The sequence below is a fragment of the Rosa chinensis genome, chromosome 5 (genome assembly GCF_002994745.2).
Source record: "Rosa chinensis cultivar Old Blush chromosome 5, RchiOBHm-V2, whole genome shotgun sequence".
Lineage (NCBI taxonomy): Eukaryota > Viridiplantae > Streptophyta > Magnoliopsida > Rosales > Rosaceae > Rosa > Rosa chinensis.
In genome coordinates this window covers 57,972,631-57,989,968 of record NC_037092.1, presented here as the reverse complement: position 1 = coordinate 57,989,968, position 17,338 = coordinate 57,972,631, and the positions used below count along the sequence as shown (strand labels likewise).

The following is a 17,338-nucleotide window of genomic DNA, read 5'->3' as shown; positions in this document are numbered from 1 at the left end:
CATAAACATGGTGAGAAATTAGATGCTCCACCTCCTCCAATTGTTCAAGATGATCTTGAACCCAATGTTGTCATTCAGAATATTTTGAATGATGCCTTCCCAATTGTTCAAGGGGCTAAAGATGTTGACATGAAAATATATTGTAACATGAACTATCAGCAAAAAGAAGGGGCATGTCCTTGGTCCTTATTTTGATGTTTTGGTTGGAAAATTAATTGTTAGTACGCTTCAGTCATGTTAGGTTTTATTGTGATTTACTTTTACGAATCACTAATAAGTTATATATTCTCACTGTCTGAGTGGTTTTCTGCTTGGTCATAATCTTACTTGAGCCCGAAATCTGCATGTGCCCTTGCTCTTGCAGTCTGTTTAATTATTAATCTGCTCATGTGTTTATGGTCTTTATTGGCATAAATCTGCAAGTTTGAGGTCTAGTGCTTATAATTGAATATTTATAACATGTACACTATGCATACTAATCATATAACTTTTTATTTTGAGCACAAACAGAAAGGTAAAAATGTGTCTTTTGTTGAGAATTGGAGCACTATGCATCAACATCATGAAGGTCAGTGGATCAACGAAGCAGCTGAACAAACTGGGGTTAGCTTTTGTTATAAAGATTTTCAATTGGTAATCTTATTTTTATCACTTTTTAATTAGTTAATTTTTTCTTCTTCAATTATGTAGAAGAAAATGTTAGCAGAATTGAATCAAACAAAGGAGAAGTTAGCTGAAGTCCTTGGGGCTGCCTCACTTGATGAAATAGAAGTTCCCGTCTCTATGCAGTTGGATATCTTGGCAAATGGCATTGGGGTTGCAAAGGGTAGAGGCATTCGCGGTCTGGGCTATGGTCCACGGAAGGAACCCGTCCATTATTCTGAGAGTGAAAAATCTGCAAATGCTTCCGTGACAAAACAAAAGGTGATTGAGCTGACAGCCACGGTGGAAAAGCTTTTGAGGCAGATCAATCACATAGAAGAGCAACTTGCTACTGTTGAAGGGTATACTATTCATCATTCCAGTGATGATGATGATGATGGGGATGATGGTGATTATGATGATGGAGATGATGATGATGTGAATATCTATGGGGATGAAGAAGAGGGTGCAGACTAGCTATTAGGACCTTAATGTTGTTTTCTGATGGAACTTTAGTTTTATATCATTAAACTAGAAAACTTGATTTCGCTAGCTATTGTCTATGTAGAAGTGTAGAAACGCAAAACTCCCTTTCTTAGTTATACGATCTTTCATTTATTCAATGCAATTAAATACATTTTTATTAAGTTTTATTCAGTGCTGAAATTTGTTATATGAAATTGATAATTAGATATTATGTCGCCAAGAATGGGTGACAAGGTGACATTTTGTCACAAATAATATATAATCAATTAAATATGAAAATAAAAATTTAATTAATTTCAAAATATTCAAAGTATGGGTGACAAACTTAGTTTGTCACCCATTCCGAACAGTTTGTCACCCATTCCCAACAATCCCGCCATCTTATTCAAATTACCCGCCATTTATTGAATTTCTGCCCAATTGTGAAATGTTTTAGGTGACAAAATATAGGCGTATAGGAGACGAAAAATATTTTGTCCCCTTTATTTTTGGGTGACAAAATTTAGCTTTTGTCACTAATAAGAATCTGTCACCCACTATTAGGGACAAAATGATTTTGTCACCCATACCAATGGGTGACAAATTTGTTTGAATGGGAGACAAAATAGGTTTGTCACTAAAGGGGTTTTCTCCTGTAGTGAATATATACTAGAAAGTGAGATCGGAGGTAGAACAAAGACAAAGCAGGAACATAAACTGAGAAAGATGGAAAGCTAGTGATCACCTGCTACATCCTTAAGACATACAAAACTAATGTAAAGAAAGAAAATGAAAGGCGTAGATTTGATTAGCAAGACAGGGACAAGTGCATTTTGACTGAGACCCAGCCAAGGATACATACATTGATTTCCATAACCAGAAATAGACGAAATCTAGGAGTAGAGAAATTAATTTGTTTTTAGGAATAGGGACATGAATGAATAATATTAATGTTGCTTATTTCTGTATATATATAAATACCAATTTGTATAAATAATGGCACCCAGTCGCCTCTGCTTGTCATTTTCTGTGGCCCTTAGAATTAAGGGCACCCCACTGCCTCTGCATGTGATTAATTCTCTGAAGCACGTAGAATTAGTTCCAGAGGTTCAGAAATGGATATGGGGATGCCACGCACACAAATATATAGCATATGTAACTGGAAGGCGTATCAGGTTCTGAAACCACAGAAATGAAACCCTAGATAGGTTTTTGGTCTGATGTCTGGAGCAGGTTGGTTGGGTACGTGGTACTGGTTGGAGTGTGCATGGCCGCATGGGGGGGTACCATCTCAGTGGTTGAAGGTGGGATCTTCTTTGCCACCCTTGCTTTCCGTTCAGATGTCTAGTGGTATCCGGGCATATGCAAGAGTTTGGCTCCGTGGTGGAAACTAGTGGCTTCATGATTGGGCTAAAGTCTGGGTTTTGGTTGCGGACTAACCTAGTCATTTGGGCTTGCTCGGGCCGAACGTTCCTTCAGTGGAATTTCAGGCCTCCTTTTGCAGTGTTTTTTTTGTCTATATAGTTTTCTTGGGTGGTTCTATTCAAACCTCCTAATTTACTTTTTATACCTCCTTCTTTATTTTTTTCCACAAAATTTCCTAACTTACCCCTATTTTTATTTTAGATATTTGAATACCATTTTATCAACCTCCTATTCCATCCATTTATATCTTCAGCTAGAGTTGGTTGCCCGGTACCAAGGTTCACAGCAAAGCTTCCGCGACTTGATCGGCAGCGCAAGCCCAAAAACAAATATTCACAGAGAAAAGAAAGAAAAAGAGAGGGATTAGTTTGAGTTAATTGTTTGGTTGCATACCAAAGCTTGCATGTTGATAATGAGAATAGAAATTATATTTCTTTAATAAAGGATTGTAGAATACTGATTTTCACTACCTCTGTTGCTCATTAGATTTATTCATAAATAACCCATTGGATTGCCTTTGTTATAGTTGCTAAATAAAAGATTAAATATAAATTAATTTATAGTTTCTTAAGTTTGATAGAGAGAGAAGACGGAGAAAACATATTGGATATGCAAATAAATAGTGTAAACATATCACATCGGAACTTCTCTGTTGGGATTGCACGCGGCTACAATATTCACTTGTAATTTTTTATTTTTTTTGGATATATGAGGGCCAAAAGCTTGTATTTTCTATAAGAGGGGTAAAACAGTGATTAAATTTTTACAAAAATTAGAGGAGGTTCAAATAGCAAATTGGGAGATCTAAGTAGACTCACCCATTTTTTTTGGGTGTGACTATTGCCACCCTACCATTTTCTTAGTTCACCATACAAACATTTGAATTATTGAAAGACTATATTATCCAAGTTCAAAATGACTGATAAGTACACTAATTTTCTAAAATTTAAATATGTAAGAAAGATAAATATATAAGTAATTAATTAAATACAAAGACTACTTCATTTCTTATTGGATAACATTAATTTTTATCTTCTCCACCAAAATTTAAATTTATTACTTCTTTTTGTCTTTTGTTGTTTCTTCATCGTTAATTCGTTATTCAATTCACAAAACCATTACTTTTAACTTCATCAAAATCTTTGCAATATTCTTTGTGAACACCAAAAGTAAAAATTTAAAACACGAAAAAAAAATCAATTTATTCTTCATTGATCATAGTTGTAAATTTATTAATTTTTTTACATGGATTGAAATAGAGAACATTGAAATTGAAAGAAAAAATTTTAAAAATGAGAGAAAATTTTTTTTAAATGAGAATAAATCAGATTATGATTTTATTAGGAAATTTTAATAAACTTTTAATCTTTTTATGAGTATAAATTAAATAAGATATTTTCGTTAACAACATAATTGAATATGTCATATAAGGATATTGTTGGAAAGAGAAATGGATTAAATAAGTAAATTTAATAATTGAAATTAAAATGTTGAGTGTAATGAGCAAGTAGGATGAACAAAGAAAATCGTATGGTAGCAAACTAGCAACAGCCACACCCTTTTTTTTAGTAGAAGAGTGGTAGAAAGCTCAACCATTTGAATTTTGCCAGGTGTCCTCATATTTGACTGTTAATCTTCAATTTGGATTGCGTCCTTTAATCTTCAACCCGCTAACCTAGCTAGCTCGGAAGCTCCTTCTCTTCTTTCGGCGTAGACTTCCATCTACCACGTCTCTCCTGTCCCCAAATCTCTCAGACTTCCATTTACCAACAACCTAATCTATCATGCACATTGTTTCATCATGCATGCATGCATGGCAGTGCACCGCCACAAGATAACTCTCTTTGATTAATTGTCTTCAGCTTGCAAATCATGCCTTGTTTAAAAATCCTTAATTGTTTTAGATCATTAAGCTAGGATACCAATTTGTCTAGGGCTTCTGTGCCCTACTATTTTCTTAGTTGCCATATTTTTTTAAAAAAGGCAGAGGAGTATATCAACCGCACGTGATATTAATTAATAATTTGTTTATTAGTCTAATGATATATATTTCTGACTTAATGTTTTTGTAATATTTGGGAGTGATAACAATGAACAGGTTCCCCCTCATAATTGTCATACATGAGCCTGACTCCTGAGGTGTGCACAAAGAAGCACTACAACAAAAAATCTGATTTGCGATGAACAAGTTCCTCGCTGAAAACTGACATTTCGTCGATGTAGTATTTTGGCGAGGAAAATTTTTTCCTCTTCATTTCGTCGGAGAAAGCTCATTAAGAAAAGTTTCAACGACGAAAAAACTATTTCCTCGCCAAATCCTTTCGCGTTGAAATTAATTTTTCTCGTTGTTATTCTTTAGCGACAACATTTTTCCTCACCCAAACTCATACTTTTTTCTCATTAGAAAAGTCCGAGAATTATAAAATAGTCGTTAAATATATTTTCCGACAAACTAAGTTTCATCGCTAAATTATTTATTTCCTCACTAATGATAATTAATAATTATAAAATTATAAATAAATTAATTAATTAAAGTCTGGCTTTTGGGACGAATATATCTTCGTCGTTATAAATAGCTTTAGGCGAGGAAGCTTTTCCTCGCTATAAGCCATTTTGAGAGAGGGAAATTTTGTTTCATCGCAATATATATCCTTTCAGCGAGAAAAAGTTTTCTCACTAAAGATACTTAATAATGAGGAATGTTTTTTCTGTCAATGTAGGATCTAACATCTATAGTGAGAAAATTTATTTTTGTCGTTATTAGTTTTAGTCTATAGCGAAGAAATATTCTTTTTGTTGCGGTTGTGTACTTATTACAATATCGATCGTCTGTGGGCGATGCTTACTGTTTTATTCTACAGAGGATTCTTATTCAAAATTAGTTAAACAATAAACAAAAAAATAAAGGAAATAAAATAACATAACAAGAATTTTGGAACAGGAGAAACTTATATTGCAGCAAACATGGTTACATATGGTTTACAGTACAAAACTCTCTGTAGTTCATTATTCTCACAGACTTGAAGGAAAAGATCCAAACCTATATTTCAAAGGAAAAAGTACATACTAGCAGCTTTAGCTCTTATTCAAGAAAGCTTAACAAGACAAGCCTCACACATCCTTCACATTATTCACAAGGGTCTTCAAAATGGAAAATTAAACTTCATATCCTGTACTTGCAATGTTTAGTAGAGGTTAGCATAAGTAAGGGCAAGAAAAAATACTTAACATATAGTGGTTCACATATAATTGTCATATAGTGCTTATTAATATACAATTGTCATAAATTACCTTTATAGCATGCCTGCACAATTTTTGTAATATATATTCAAGTGACTCATTGGCAAAGATCTGATTGGAGTGCCAAATCTCAACAAAGCGTGAAAATGTTTGATATTTGGTTTGAGTGCAAATAAGATAAATCGATATCAACCAACAGACTATGAGCAAAACCAAAACTTCAACACCACATTCAATAAATCCAACACATCTAACAAATCCAAACTATCAATAAACAAATCTTTCATATCCAGGAATAGATCACAATACTAAATCATGAAGCATATAAACCATTTAATGTATCTTTAATTACACTAGGCTACCAATACAAAGAAATAAAAGACATATGGAATAAGAGTTCACGCCCATGAATCAAAACTCTAGTAACCTTACTGGTAGGAACTCTAATAACGATACTGGAATCTAAATGCATTTGTAGACACGCATACTTGACAATCAAACCTAGATCGCTCCTTGTGTGCCCAAATTAATTATTACATTTCAATCCAGGAAATACAAAGAACCACCAAGAGGCAATCTGCATTACTAAGCACCAGAGTTGAAACGTAATTTATGCAGTTCATTACCAAGGAATATATTGCTGAGAACTGGATTTGACTCCAAAGATGCCTTCACCAACTTTAGCCCCTAAGGGTAAAAACAAACGCCAATAATTAATATCATATATACACGTATATGAAATTAAATTAAGAGAATTATGAAGGGACTATATCAAACCTCTTCCGTGCCAAGACCAACCAACTTCTGTTCAAGGACACCAACCTCCATAACATTCAACTCTTTAAGCACATCTACAATTGATACGGTAGACATAGGCTTCACTACCAAGTTATCCATAATCAAGTATCTAACACCACCCTTGACGTACCCTCCATTGCTCACGACGCTTCTCCAGTAGACTAAGAAAAAAACATGACAGTACAAAAGAACTAACAAAACCCCTCAACACCTTGCAATCAAGAAGACTATTCTTTTTTTATTCTCTATTTCTAATTTGCTTCCTTTACTTCTGTTAAAGGTTTTCATTAATTGAGGATTAAGCATCAATAATTTAATCTAAGCAACAAGTTTCAATCCAATCTATTCAAAATTAATATAATAAGCTAGACTATAAGTTTCTGCCATATATAGCTTGCTTCTATACTGCTGAAGACCATTGCAAGAAGCAACAACAAAATCCAACCAAGGTTGATCAGCTCGAATCAGCATTTCTCCAAGAGGAGGATTCATCAAAACAAATAGTTCTATAAGAACCCAAACAATAACTGCAATGCAGCATTCAGGATCTCCAGAGCTTCCATCTATTTAAAGTGCTCCAATAGTTACTTCTAAAACTTCAACACGAGATCACACTACAGACTTGAGCTCAACCGAAAGTTAGCAGGTTGGCTGCTTAAACGAAATTCAAAAAAATACACAAGCAGCCAAACTATTTACGACAAACTATCATTCGAAACTAAATTGATGCGTCAAACTAAACTGCTTTCAGAAATTACATAAACTTCTCTATTCATCATCATCATCAACAACAAAATTAAATCATAATCATCAGCCAAAAAAATCAGGAAAACGGAGACAGAATAACAAGCAAAGAAGAAACTCAATCAAATAAAAACTACCAAGCAGATCACATCCACAACCGCACATGCAATGCATCGGAACAAATCTACAACATGTAAATCAAGTCAACACATACAATTCACAAGCACAACCAATGAACACTTAAAAATGAATAATGATTATATAATCAGCTACGTCAGTATGCATTGCACACTTAAAAATAAAGAAAAAATGACTTCAACAAATATAGACACTTGTCATAAAAAATAAAAAACAAATATAAACACCTAACACATATAATTCATTGGTAATGTATTGTAGTACATGTCTGTGTACCTCTTATAGAGCATTTCCCTTAATCTATTAGGAATGTGAAAACTCCTTAATCTAATGGGAATAGAAAATTCTAATTTGATCATCGATGTGAAGCAGTGAAAGCTCCTTCAAATAATAAGAATAGGCATGTTATATGTTATATGTTATAGGGATTTGCTTGAGGTAGAGGCTAGCAATCATGCAAAAATAAGATTATTGTATGCCATATGGGATTGTGGTTAACTACAATGGCTCATTTGTACTAGTTTCTGAATACAATGCTAATAGGCTGATTGATGGCTCAATGGCTTAGATGCTAATACCCCATAAGTGATGATTGACTCTAGTATTAGAGGACCCCGATTTATATTAAGAGAAACATATTCAAAATTTTGGGGTGTGGGGGTGAAAAATTTCGAGAATAATTTTAGTCACTCAATAAGGAGATTTCTTATCTAGGAGAAGATATCCTGTTAAGGTGGAGATATCTAGTCAATGAGGGAATATTTGGTCAATGTGAAAATACATGTCGAGGCGGGAACATCTAATCGAGGTGGAAATATCTGGTTGAGGCAGATCTCGATAGGATGAAACCCTTCAAGGAGGATCTGAGTGAAGAGAGATTTGCTCAAGGAAAAATCTGAATGAGGTGCAATCGATATCCCTTTGAGATACAATCTATTAGAGGCACAATCCCTTCAAAGAAGAATTCTCTGGAGTGGATCCGAATGAGGTAGAATCGGTTAGCGAGTTATTAGATATCTTGGGTTCGAGACCCATCTACAAATAGGGCCTGCAAACAAGGGGGTGTGTATGTGTGCGTGTGTACATATAGGGCCCTTCCACTAAATGATCCTTTTTTTATTTTTTATTTTTTTTGTCATTTTAAGGGATCTCTTATGATATCCACTTTTCGATCGCATTTTCACATATTGACCGTTCAGGTTTTAGGTCCTAATGTATAGATTACTTATGCAGAATTACAGCAAAATTGATGATTGTTAAGATATCGAATTAGATTAAATAAATGGACGAGCCAAATCTGTTCAACGTGAACCGTTCATATTTATAATTGTAAATCGCAGTTATGAATGACTTAACAATTATCAATTTGGCTGAAAATTTACAAATGTGATCTACTCATATAGACCTAAAAACTGAACCGTTGAGATGTGAATATGTGATTTAAAAGTGGGTCTAATAAGCTATCCCTTAAAATAGCAAAAAGGAATATCTCACTAATTTATAGAGGTGATCTACTTATATAGACCTAAAAACTGAACAGTTGAGATGTGAATATGTAATTGAAAAGTGGGTATAATAAGCTATCCCTTAAAATAGCCACAAAAAGGAATCCCTCACTAAAAGGGCCTTAATACACACACACTAACACACACAGGGCCCTTCTAGTGAGGGATCCATTTTTTAGTCTTTTCTAGGAATAGGGCATTAGACCAACTTTTTGATCATATTTTAACATCTTAACCGTTAAGATTTTAGGTCCAAATGTGTAGATCACTTATTTTCAGCTAAATTGATTATCGTTATGGCATTCAAAATGGCGACTTAAGATTATAAGTATGAACGGTTCAAGTTTGACAGATTTGGTTCGTTCATTAATTTATTCTAGTTTGATACCTTAACAATCACCGATTTGGCTGAAAATTTTTAGAAGTGATCTACACATTATGACCTAAAAACTGAACGGTTGAGATGCCAAAATGTGATCGAAAAGTTGGTCTAATGTCATATCCCTATAAAAGACCAAAAAAAAGATCTCTTAGTGGAAGGGCCCTCTATATATATATATATATATATATATATATATATATATTAGAAGGTACGTATAATCAGGGCCGGTCTTGAGGTTTTTGATGCCCCGGGCAAAAAAAAATTTGGTGCCTAACTACCCATATATATATATATATATATATATATATATTCATATGTAAAACAATACAACTTTAAAAGATAAACATTCGAGCACAGAACAATAAAACTAGGATTGCGATGTAGCAATTGTAAAGACGTATGCATCAACATATCAACCTGCAACTTCTGACTTCCAATTAATGCATCTAAAGATGCTATGTTTGTAGAGAAAGAGAGCAAAAAAAAAAAAAAAAATCCATTGTAGGGGAAAAAAAGTCGATCTTCTAGTGTTCAGTATAGATTGAACCTGTAATTAACTGATTAAGGATGTTGAAAGCTGCAAATTGAACATCAGCGATGACAGTATAGTCGAGATTTTGATATTACAGGCATAAAAAATTTATAATAGTTGTTAGAATAATCAACAAATACCACAAAATGCCAGTAATAGAACTTATAATGTCCAAAATTTCAACGAATTTAAAAATTGAAGAACACCCACCATAAAAAATAAAAAAAATTTAAAGAACACCCAATTTAACTATACCTATTTTGATCGATCTCTATTGCAGCCTGAATCGATGGAATGCCAAAAATTGTGTCTGATCACCGTAGAAGAAGAGAAAAATATAGGAGAGAAAGATTGAGAGGAAGTGACAGATGATGAAAATAAATTGCTTGATTGAATAACCATTGAAACCCCAATATTTCAAGAGAAATTTGTTTGTTTTTAAAGTTTTAGAGAGAGTTAAGAGACTCTTGAAATTCGTCTGCTATAATTGTGTGTACAATTCTCAAAGTGAGGAGAAGAGAAAACCATTTCGAAGTGAGGAGAGGAGAAGAGAAGACACTGCGTTTGGGAACAAAGCAATTTTTTTTTTGTTTACCGTCGACATATACTATATATAATTTTTTATATATATATATAACCTTATTTTAAAAAAAAATTTGTGCCCCCCTCTCACTTGGGCCCTGGGCCGTCGCCAAGCCCGCCCTTGGGCAAGGCCGGCCCTGCGTATAATGAATGCCTTCCTAGTTCAGTTAGTAAGACCGGTGATTCAAATATATATATATATATATATATTAGAAGGTACGTATAATGAATGCCTTCCTAGTTCAGTTAGTAAGACCGGTGATTCAAATATATATATATATATATATATTAGAAGGTACGTATAATGAATGCCTTCCTAGTTCAGTTAGTAAGACCGCTGCACTTTGAATCACCGAGGAGACCTTCCTTTTTTTTTTCATTCTCTATTTTGTTTTCTTTTCTGTCTTGGTTGACTTTTTCTATGTCTTTCCTTTTCTTTTGATAATATTTCATTCATACATCTTAATATAAAACAGTGCAGTTTTTAATTTCTTTTACCTGTTTTTTTTTTCTATTCTATTTTTTTTTTGTCTTTTTTGTCTGGCTTTGTTTTATGTTATTTATTTATTTTTGGGTAAGTTTCTATAAATCTATATCAATTGTGGCAAAAGCATATTTTAAATCAACAAAAAGAAATTTACTCTCGATCAAAATGTTTCTGTTCATGAGGAAATTGTTCCTCACAGAACACAAACTTTTAGTGAGGAAACCATAGTTTTGTTGCCATTGAATTTGACGGGCTTTACATAATTTTTTGCCAAACAGATAATGACGAAATCATTATTTTCTCACTAGCTAAATGCTTCTTTTGACGAGAAAGTAGTTCCTCGTAAAACACATACTTTTAATGAGGAAACCATCTTTTGTCGCCATTGAGTTTGGCCGGTTTTACATAATTTTTTGCCAAACAAATAACGACAAAATTGTTATTTCCTCCCTAACTGCTTCTTTTGACGAGAAAATAGTTCCTCATAAAACATAGACTTTTAGCGTGGAAACCATAATTGTCGCCATTGAATTTGACAGGTTTTACATAAATTTCTACCAAACAAATAATGACGAAATCATTATTTCCTCACTAGTTGCTTATTTTGACGAGGAATTAATAGTTCCTCATAAAAAATGGACTTTTAGTGAGGAATCATTCTTTTGTCGCTATTGAATTCGGAGGGTTTTACAAAATTTCCCGCCAAACAAATAACGATGAAATCATTATTTCCTCCTTAAATGCTTCTTTTGACGAGAAAACAGTTCCTCGTAAAACACAGACTTTAGCGAGGAAACCATAGTTTTGTCTCTATTGATTTTGGCGGGTTTTACATAATTTTCTGCTAAACAAATAACGTTGAAATCGTTATTTCCTTGCAAATTGCTTATTTTGACGAGGAAATAGCTTCTCGTAAAACATAGACTTTTAGCGAGGAAACTATACTTTTGTCGCCATTGAATTTGGTGGCTTTTACATAATTTTCCGCCAAATAAATAACGACGAAATCTTTATTTCCTCGCTAATTGCTTATTTTTGACGAGGAAATAATTTCTCGTAAAACACATACTTTTAGCGAGGAAACTATAGTTTTGTCACTATTGAATTTGGCGGGTTTTACATAATTTCTCGAAATTGTTATTTTCTCGTTGAATGTCGTTTTCGCAATGAAAAAATTCCTCACCTAAGTCTCATATTTCATCGCTAATAACATGATGATTTAGAAGACCAAATTATGTCACCTTCAGTGATGAACCGAAACATTCGTCGTAGAAAGTACTGTATAGTGAGGAAAATATGTTTCTCGCTAAAAACCTAATGACATTTAGTGAGAAATTGAAATATTCCTCGTAAAAAGTGATATTTAGTGAGGAAAATAAATTCCTCGCAAAAAAACTTGGTCGCTAAAAAAACTTTCTGTTGTAGTGAAGGATTATTCCAGAACTCGTAGATCCTAATTAATTAGCAATATGAGAATTTAATTTGTTCCCGGAAGCATACATTATCCTGGTTATGATTAAATAACCATAAGTGTTTTGTAATTTGATCAGCATGAGATGAGTGAATTGATTGATGAATTCTGTCACTGCAGAATTTGACATTCCATAATATTTTACAGACATATATATGCTGAATTTTTGGTCCAGTAAAATTGAGAGCTTAACACTTATATTTGCATTTCAATTAGTTTGTTTCTCAGGGATTTATTGTTCTGACAGAGCAAATTGTTAATATAAATGCTGAAAGTAATTATCAAACCCCGTGAGAAACAGGCAACCAAAACAATGGCACATATCATCCTTTGTGAAAGGCCTAATCATGTTGATCAGCACTCTATGACCAGTTGATCACCAAAAAGTTTAAACTCCAACCAAAACTCCTGAATTAATAAATACTATCAGATTGAAGCATAAACAACAAAAAGCTTAATGTTCTATGAAGCAACCACACCAAAAAAAAAAATTGCAGAAACCAAACAATTACCTGGCGTGACTTCATGTAGCACAAGGAGAGATAGAAACCCATGAGGACTGAACTCAGGTTGCCTAACATCAGTATCCAAGTACCCAACTTTCTTATACCTGTAAAGGAAAATAAAACTAAAATGATTATCAACCTCTCCCATCCTAAACCACCAATAAACAGTAAGAAACCATTGAGAACAGCATACTAGTTCATACGACGAAAACCACCAAAAAAAAAAAAAAAAGACCAATTTTTCCCCATCAAAAGTTCCTATACTTGCAGGACACAAAGAAAATCCCTAAACCCAATCACCAAACACCAATATTTTGAACCCAAATCAAGAACGGAAATCATTACCTGGTCGAATTGACCAATGAAGGAAGCAAAAAAACAGTGAGATTCTCCGATACTCGTAGATATGGCTCTGAGAGAATATGGTTGGACCTGATAAGACTATACCACCCACTTGAAATACAAAATTGACAATACTTCATAATTCCAAACACTAGAATCTGACAGATCTTCAATGAAAACACAAATTCCAATCAAATAACAAAGAGAAATAGCAAAAGGAAAGAGTACAACCTTGGAGAAGAGCAGGAGCATAACGATGGAGGAGGCGAGAGTGATGATGCCGCCGGAGAGGGTACAGCTGTAGAAATCTTTGTTGATTTCGAGGTACGCGACCAAATTCTGGATCTTGTTCATCATATTCTCCATAGTTTATAGACTATGAAAGTGAGAGTCGGGGGAGGGGAGGGAGAGAGAGGGAGAGAGTAGGGTTTGGAAGGAGGCACGCGCTGGAGTCAAAGTGAGATTTAATAACTAGGGTTCGAAAGTTTCAGACAAAGTGAAAAAAGTCTAAGTGTTGGAGGGAATGAAAGTTTAGTCCCCCGCGTTTCTAAAATTTTTAACTTAGTCCCTTTGCATTTTTGAAAAATTTTTGAACAAAAGTTTAGACATCGGTTAATTTGACGACCGATGTTAATAATAACAATAGAAATCGGAAATTTCATAAACTGATGTTAGCATGGCTTTTTACATCGCATGCAATCCCAATTGATTGAATAGTGGTGATGTCTGATGGCATAATTCTAGTAGTGAGTGGCGGCCCACGTGCCGCTAGCCAACTTCAAATCGGGCCACCAAATTTTACTAGCACGAACAACTTAGCAATCCAAACATTTTTCTCAATTACCACAAAGTCAGAAAACATCTAGAATGGCTGGAAATCAAGCCCAACAATAAAACCCCAATTTGCTACGGTGAAGAAAAATTCAAACCGTCAATTCTTCCTCCACGCTTTAATTTGTTGCAAAAGGCTCGGAGGGTTTCAAGTATGTCTCAAGGCGCGTTGGGCAAGATTGGTTTTGTCTCCGGAGGTGGCCGGAACCAGGAGAAATCGACGTTGACCTCCCACTGCTACAGTGGACTTCCAAGCCTCAATTCTCTCTTCTCTGGCCACGATGCGATGATCTACCACCACAAGTGTGTCGAGGAGGAGGAGAAACGTTGATCAAGACTAGTGGCGCATCGTGAGGTGGTCGGACAACGGAGTTCTGAAGATGAACCGAGAGAGAGAGTAAATTGAGGGGCTGGGTTTTCGGATTTGAAAACCTACCACAGTAACTTCTCTTTTTATACAAAATTACCATGAACAGTAACTTTACTTTTTCGCTTATAACTTTCACATACAAACTCTGATTTTTACGCACCACATATGCACGAACTCGGTTTAATATCCTCTACGATTTTTATGAAGGAAATTTTCTCAAAAACTTATCCAAACAAAAAATCAACTTTTAGGGCTACTAAAAGTATCGAATAAAATAAAAAGTGAAAGTAATTATCATTTACCTTCTAAATGTCTAGTAAACCGGTAAATTTAGGTTTGAGACGTAACACCAACCGTGACAGCTGTGCATCTTCTATTTCTTTTACCTCTGCGGTGAGAGTGGGAGTCAGACAGAAAGAGAGAGAGATAGGAAACGTGGATTTGAGAGAGAGTGAGAGAGATCTTGATCGACAAAGAGAAAAGTGCTTTCTTGAAATACTGGGTCTGCCATGGAATTCTCTTTGGCACCACTTTGTTCTTTTCAGTTGTCGTTATTTATCGATCGAGAGAGAGGAGCAGAGTTTTTTTTGCATGTTTTCGTTCTTCTGAAGTCTGCGAAATCAGGGTCCGGCGCAGATAATACTTCCAATTCTGAGGTAAACTTTTTCAATTCTTGGTAATTGATTGTTGGGTTCTTCAAAATTGAATCTTTGGTTTTGGTTTGTGCGTATGGCTTTGGTTTTGTGGGTGATTGACTATTTTTCTTAAAAATTGCAGTTCTGCTTTTTTGCTAGACTTGCACAGGGAGAGAACAAGGTGTGGATTGCTCTTCTCCATCAAATTGTGACGACAAATTCTTTTTCCAGATTCAGTTCTGTATAAGATAAATTATGGGCTGTCAATCGCGTACACATTGAATAATGCCTGTAACACCCCGTTAGTACACACGAATAGTTCAAATAGTTGGTAAATAATTTGAAATATAGAAGTACCAGTACTCGCATCATTGATTCCCGGGCTATACGCCAATTTTCTTAGGGAGAGTTGTCGTTCGCCCGTACCCAGTCCAGGTCTATGTCCTTCAGATCAGCAAGCATAGACCGCACGAACTTCTCATCAGCAACCCCATACTCGCTCAGCAGTTGCTTTATGGGCTTCTTGGGGACTAGTGGTATGGCCAGCGACAACATCCCAAGGGAGGGCAATAGCTCCGGTCCCGGATGACTTTTCTTCTGCTTCTTGGGTCCTGTCCCTGTAATATCTCGACTGGCGTAATTAACCTCCTGCTTATCCCCACTCCGATGGTGATGCCTATGGAACCTCCTCTTCTCCCCTGGAAGCAGGACCTCCTCGCTTCCAGCTGACCCAGCGGAACAGGAAGAAACAAAGCCAAACACCGGCGCCTTTTCTCTCCTAGGATCAGCAATAGTAACCACGTCCCCTACAGTAGGCTGCTCGCTCTGAGTGACTGGGGCGTCAGGATCAGGGTTACCGTACCCTTCATCAAGAATCTCTAGAAGAAATTCTTCAATCGAGCGACCCATAGCCTTCGACCCCAGGTCAACGTCAATATGAAGCACATCCTCTCCTTGGCTAATGAGCATGTCCATTAACTTGTTGTAGTTCATCTTGTCCTCCTCCTTACCTTTACGGGGTTTCCACTTCGGTACTTTCACTACAAACAATTTCAAAGGTCAATCAAACACAGGAGTACAAAAAAAATTTAAAAAAAAAAAAAAAAACCTAAAAAACTAGCCTCACCAGGTAGTCTTCCTATGCCTAACTTATCTAGTATGGAGTACCGAATGAACCTATACGAGCTTCTCTCTTCTTCACTCCATACGGCGTATACCCAGGCTATCCTTTTTCTTTCGACCTCCAACAGTGAGTACGATTTGACAGGACCCGCCCCGGATTTCACCCTGAAATCCAAAGTGGCCCTGCGGGGTCCACCTTAGAAAAAATTCTTCCAAAAATTTGGCAAAACTTCCCCTAAAATGGACAACCCAAAACCTGTAGAAATGAAATTTACACTTCTAAATCACTCATCCTTATTCTCCTGGAGTCACCCTGCTCCCCAAATCACAACATCGTCCAATTTACGTAACACAAAACGCAACTTGAATAACATTAATCCCACAGGTAATCAGAGCAATTCTAATAGAAAGGTAAACAAGGAAAACCTAATTCAGAGGCAAACACGGAAGCCATGCTGTTGACTATGCCTCAACTCCATGTACGCTCAACCTCAAGCTAAACTGACCTGCAAACTGGGCATTTGAAACCGAAGGGCCCAGGGGAAAAACATTTGAAAATCGTTAGAGTGAGTGAACGAAAAATAAGTAATTTCGAATGAACAAGTGAAACTTAATGTTTTCCCAAGTTATTCTCTAAAACCTCGCATGCAATAAAAATCTTAGAAACACTCTTAATTATCATCTTTATTGAAATCTCAATTATGCAATGTTGATCATCTCGAAATCTCTTTAAAATCTCAAATCCCTCAAATACATAATGATATTTCAAACATCTCGTTAAATTACTCATATCTCAAATCATATCTCAAAATAGATGATGACTAAAGGGGACTGTCGATTAGTCATCTCATGCCACCTGGAGGGGACTGCCGACCAATAACGCATCGGAGGGGATTGCCTACCGGACGAGGAGGTGATGGTTAGAGGGGACTACCGAGTAACCATAGGTAGTTAGAGGGGACTACCGACTAACTACTTCATGCCATCTGGAGGGGACTGTTGACCAGATGACGCATCAGAGGGGACTACCGATAGGAATATTCTGGAGGGGACTGCTGACCAGAATATTGTCTGGAGGGGACTGCCGACCAAGTAATGCATGCATGCGCTAACTTATTTAC

General features: G+C 35.5%; 1 protein-coding gene across 1 annotated transcript; it reads left to right on the top strand.

Moving 5' to 3' along the window:
- Positions 1-494: 494 nt before the first annotated feature.
- On the top strand, positions 495-1,119 carry LOC112202588. Its single transcript, XM_024343587.2, has 2 exons — positions 495-603; positions 691-1,119. Exons 1-2 carry the CDS (start codon positions 550-552, stop codon positions 1,117-1,119), a joined length of 483 nt encoding a protein of 160 aa, XP_024199355.1. The 5' UTR covers positions 495-549.
- Positions 1,120-17,338: the final 16,219 nt, after the last annotated feature.

Bases quoted from the DNA above. Each gene is read 5' to 3' on its own strand.
- LOC112202588 (XM_024343587.2), top strand. From the start codon at position 550: ATGCATCAACATCATGAAGGTCAGTGGATCAACGAAGCAGCTGAACAA. The intron at 604-690 runs GTTAGCTTTTGT...TCAATTATGTAG, and splicing joins AAGCAGCTGAACAAACTGGG to AAGAAAATGTTAGCAGAATT.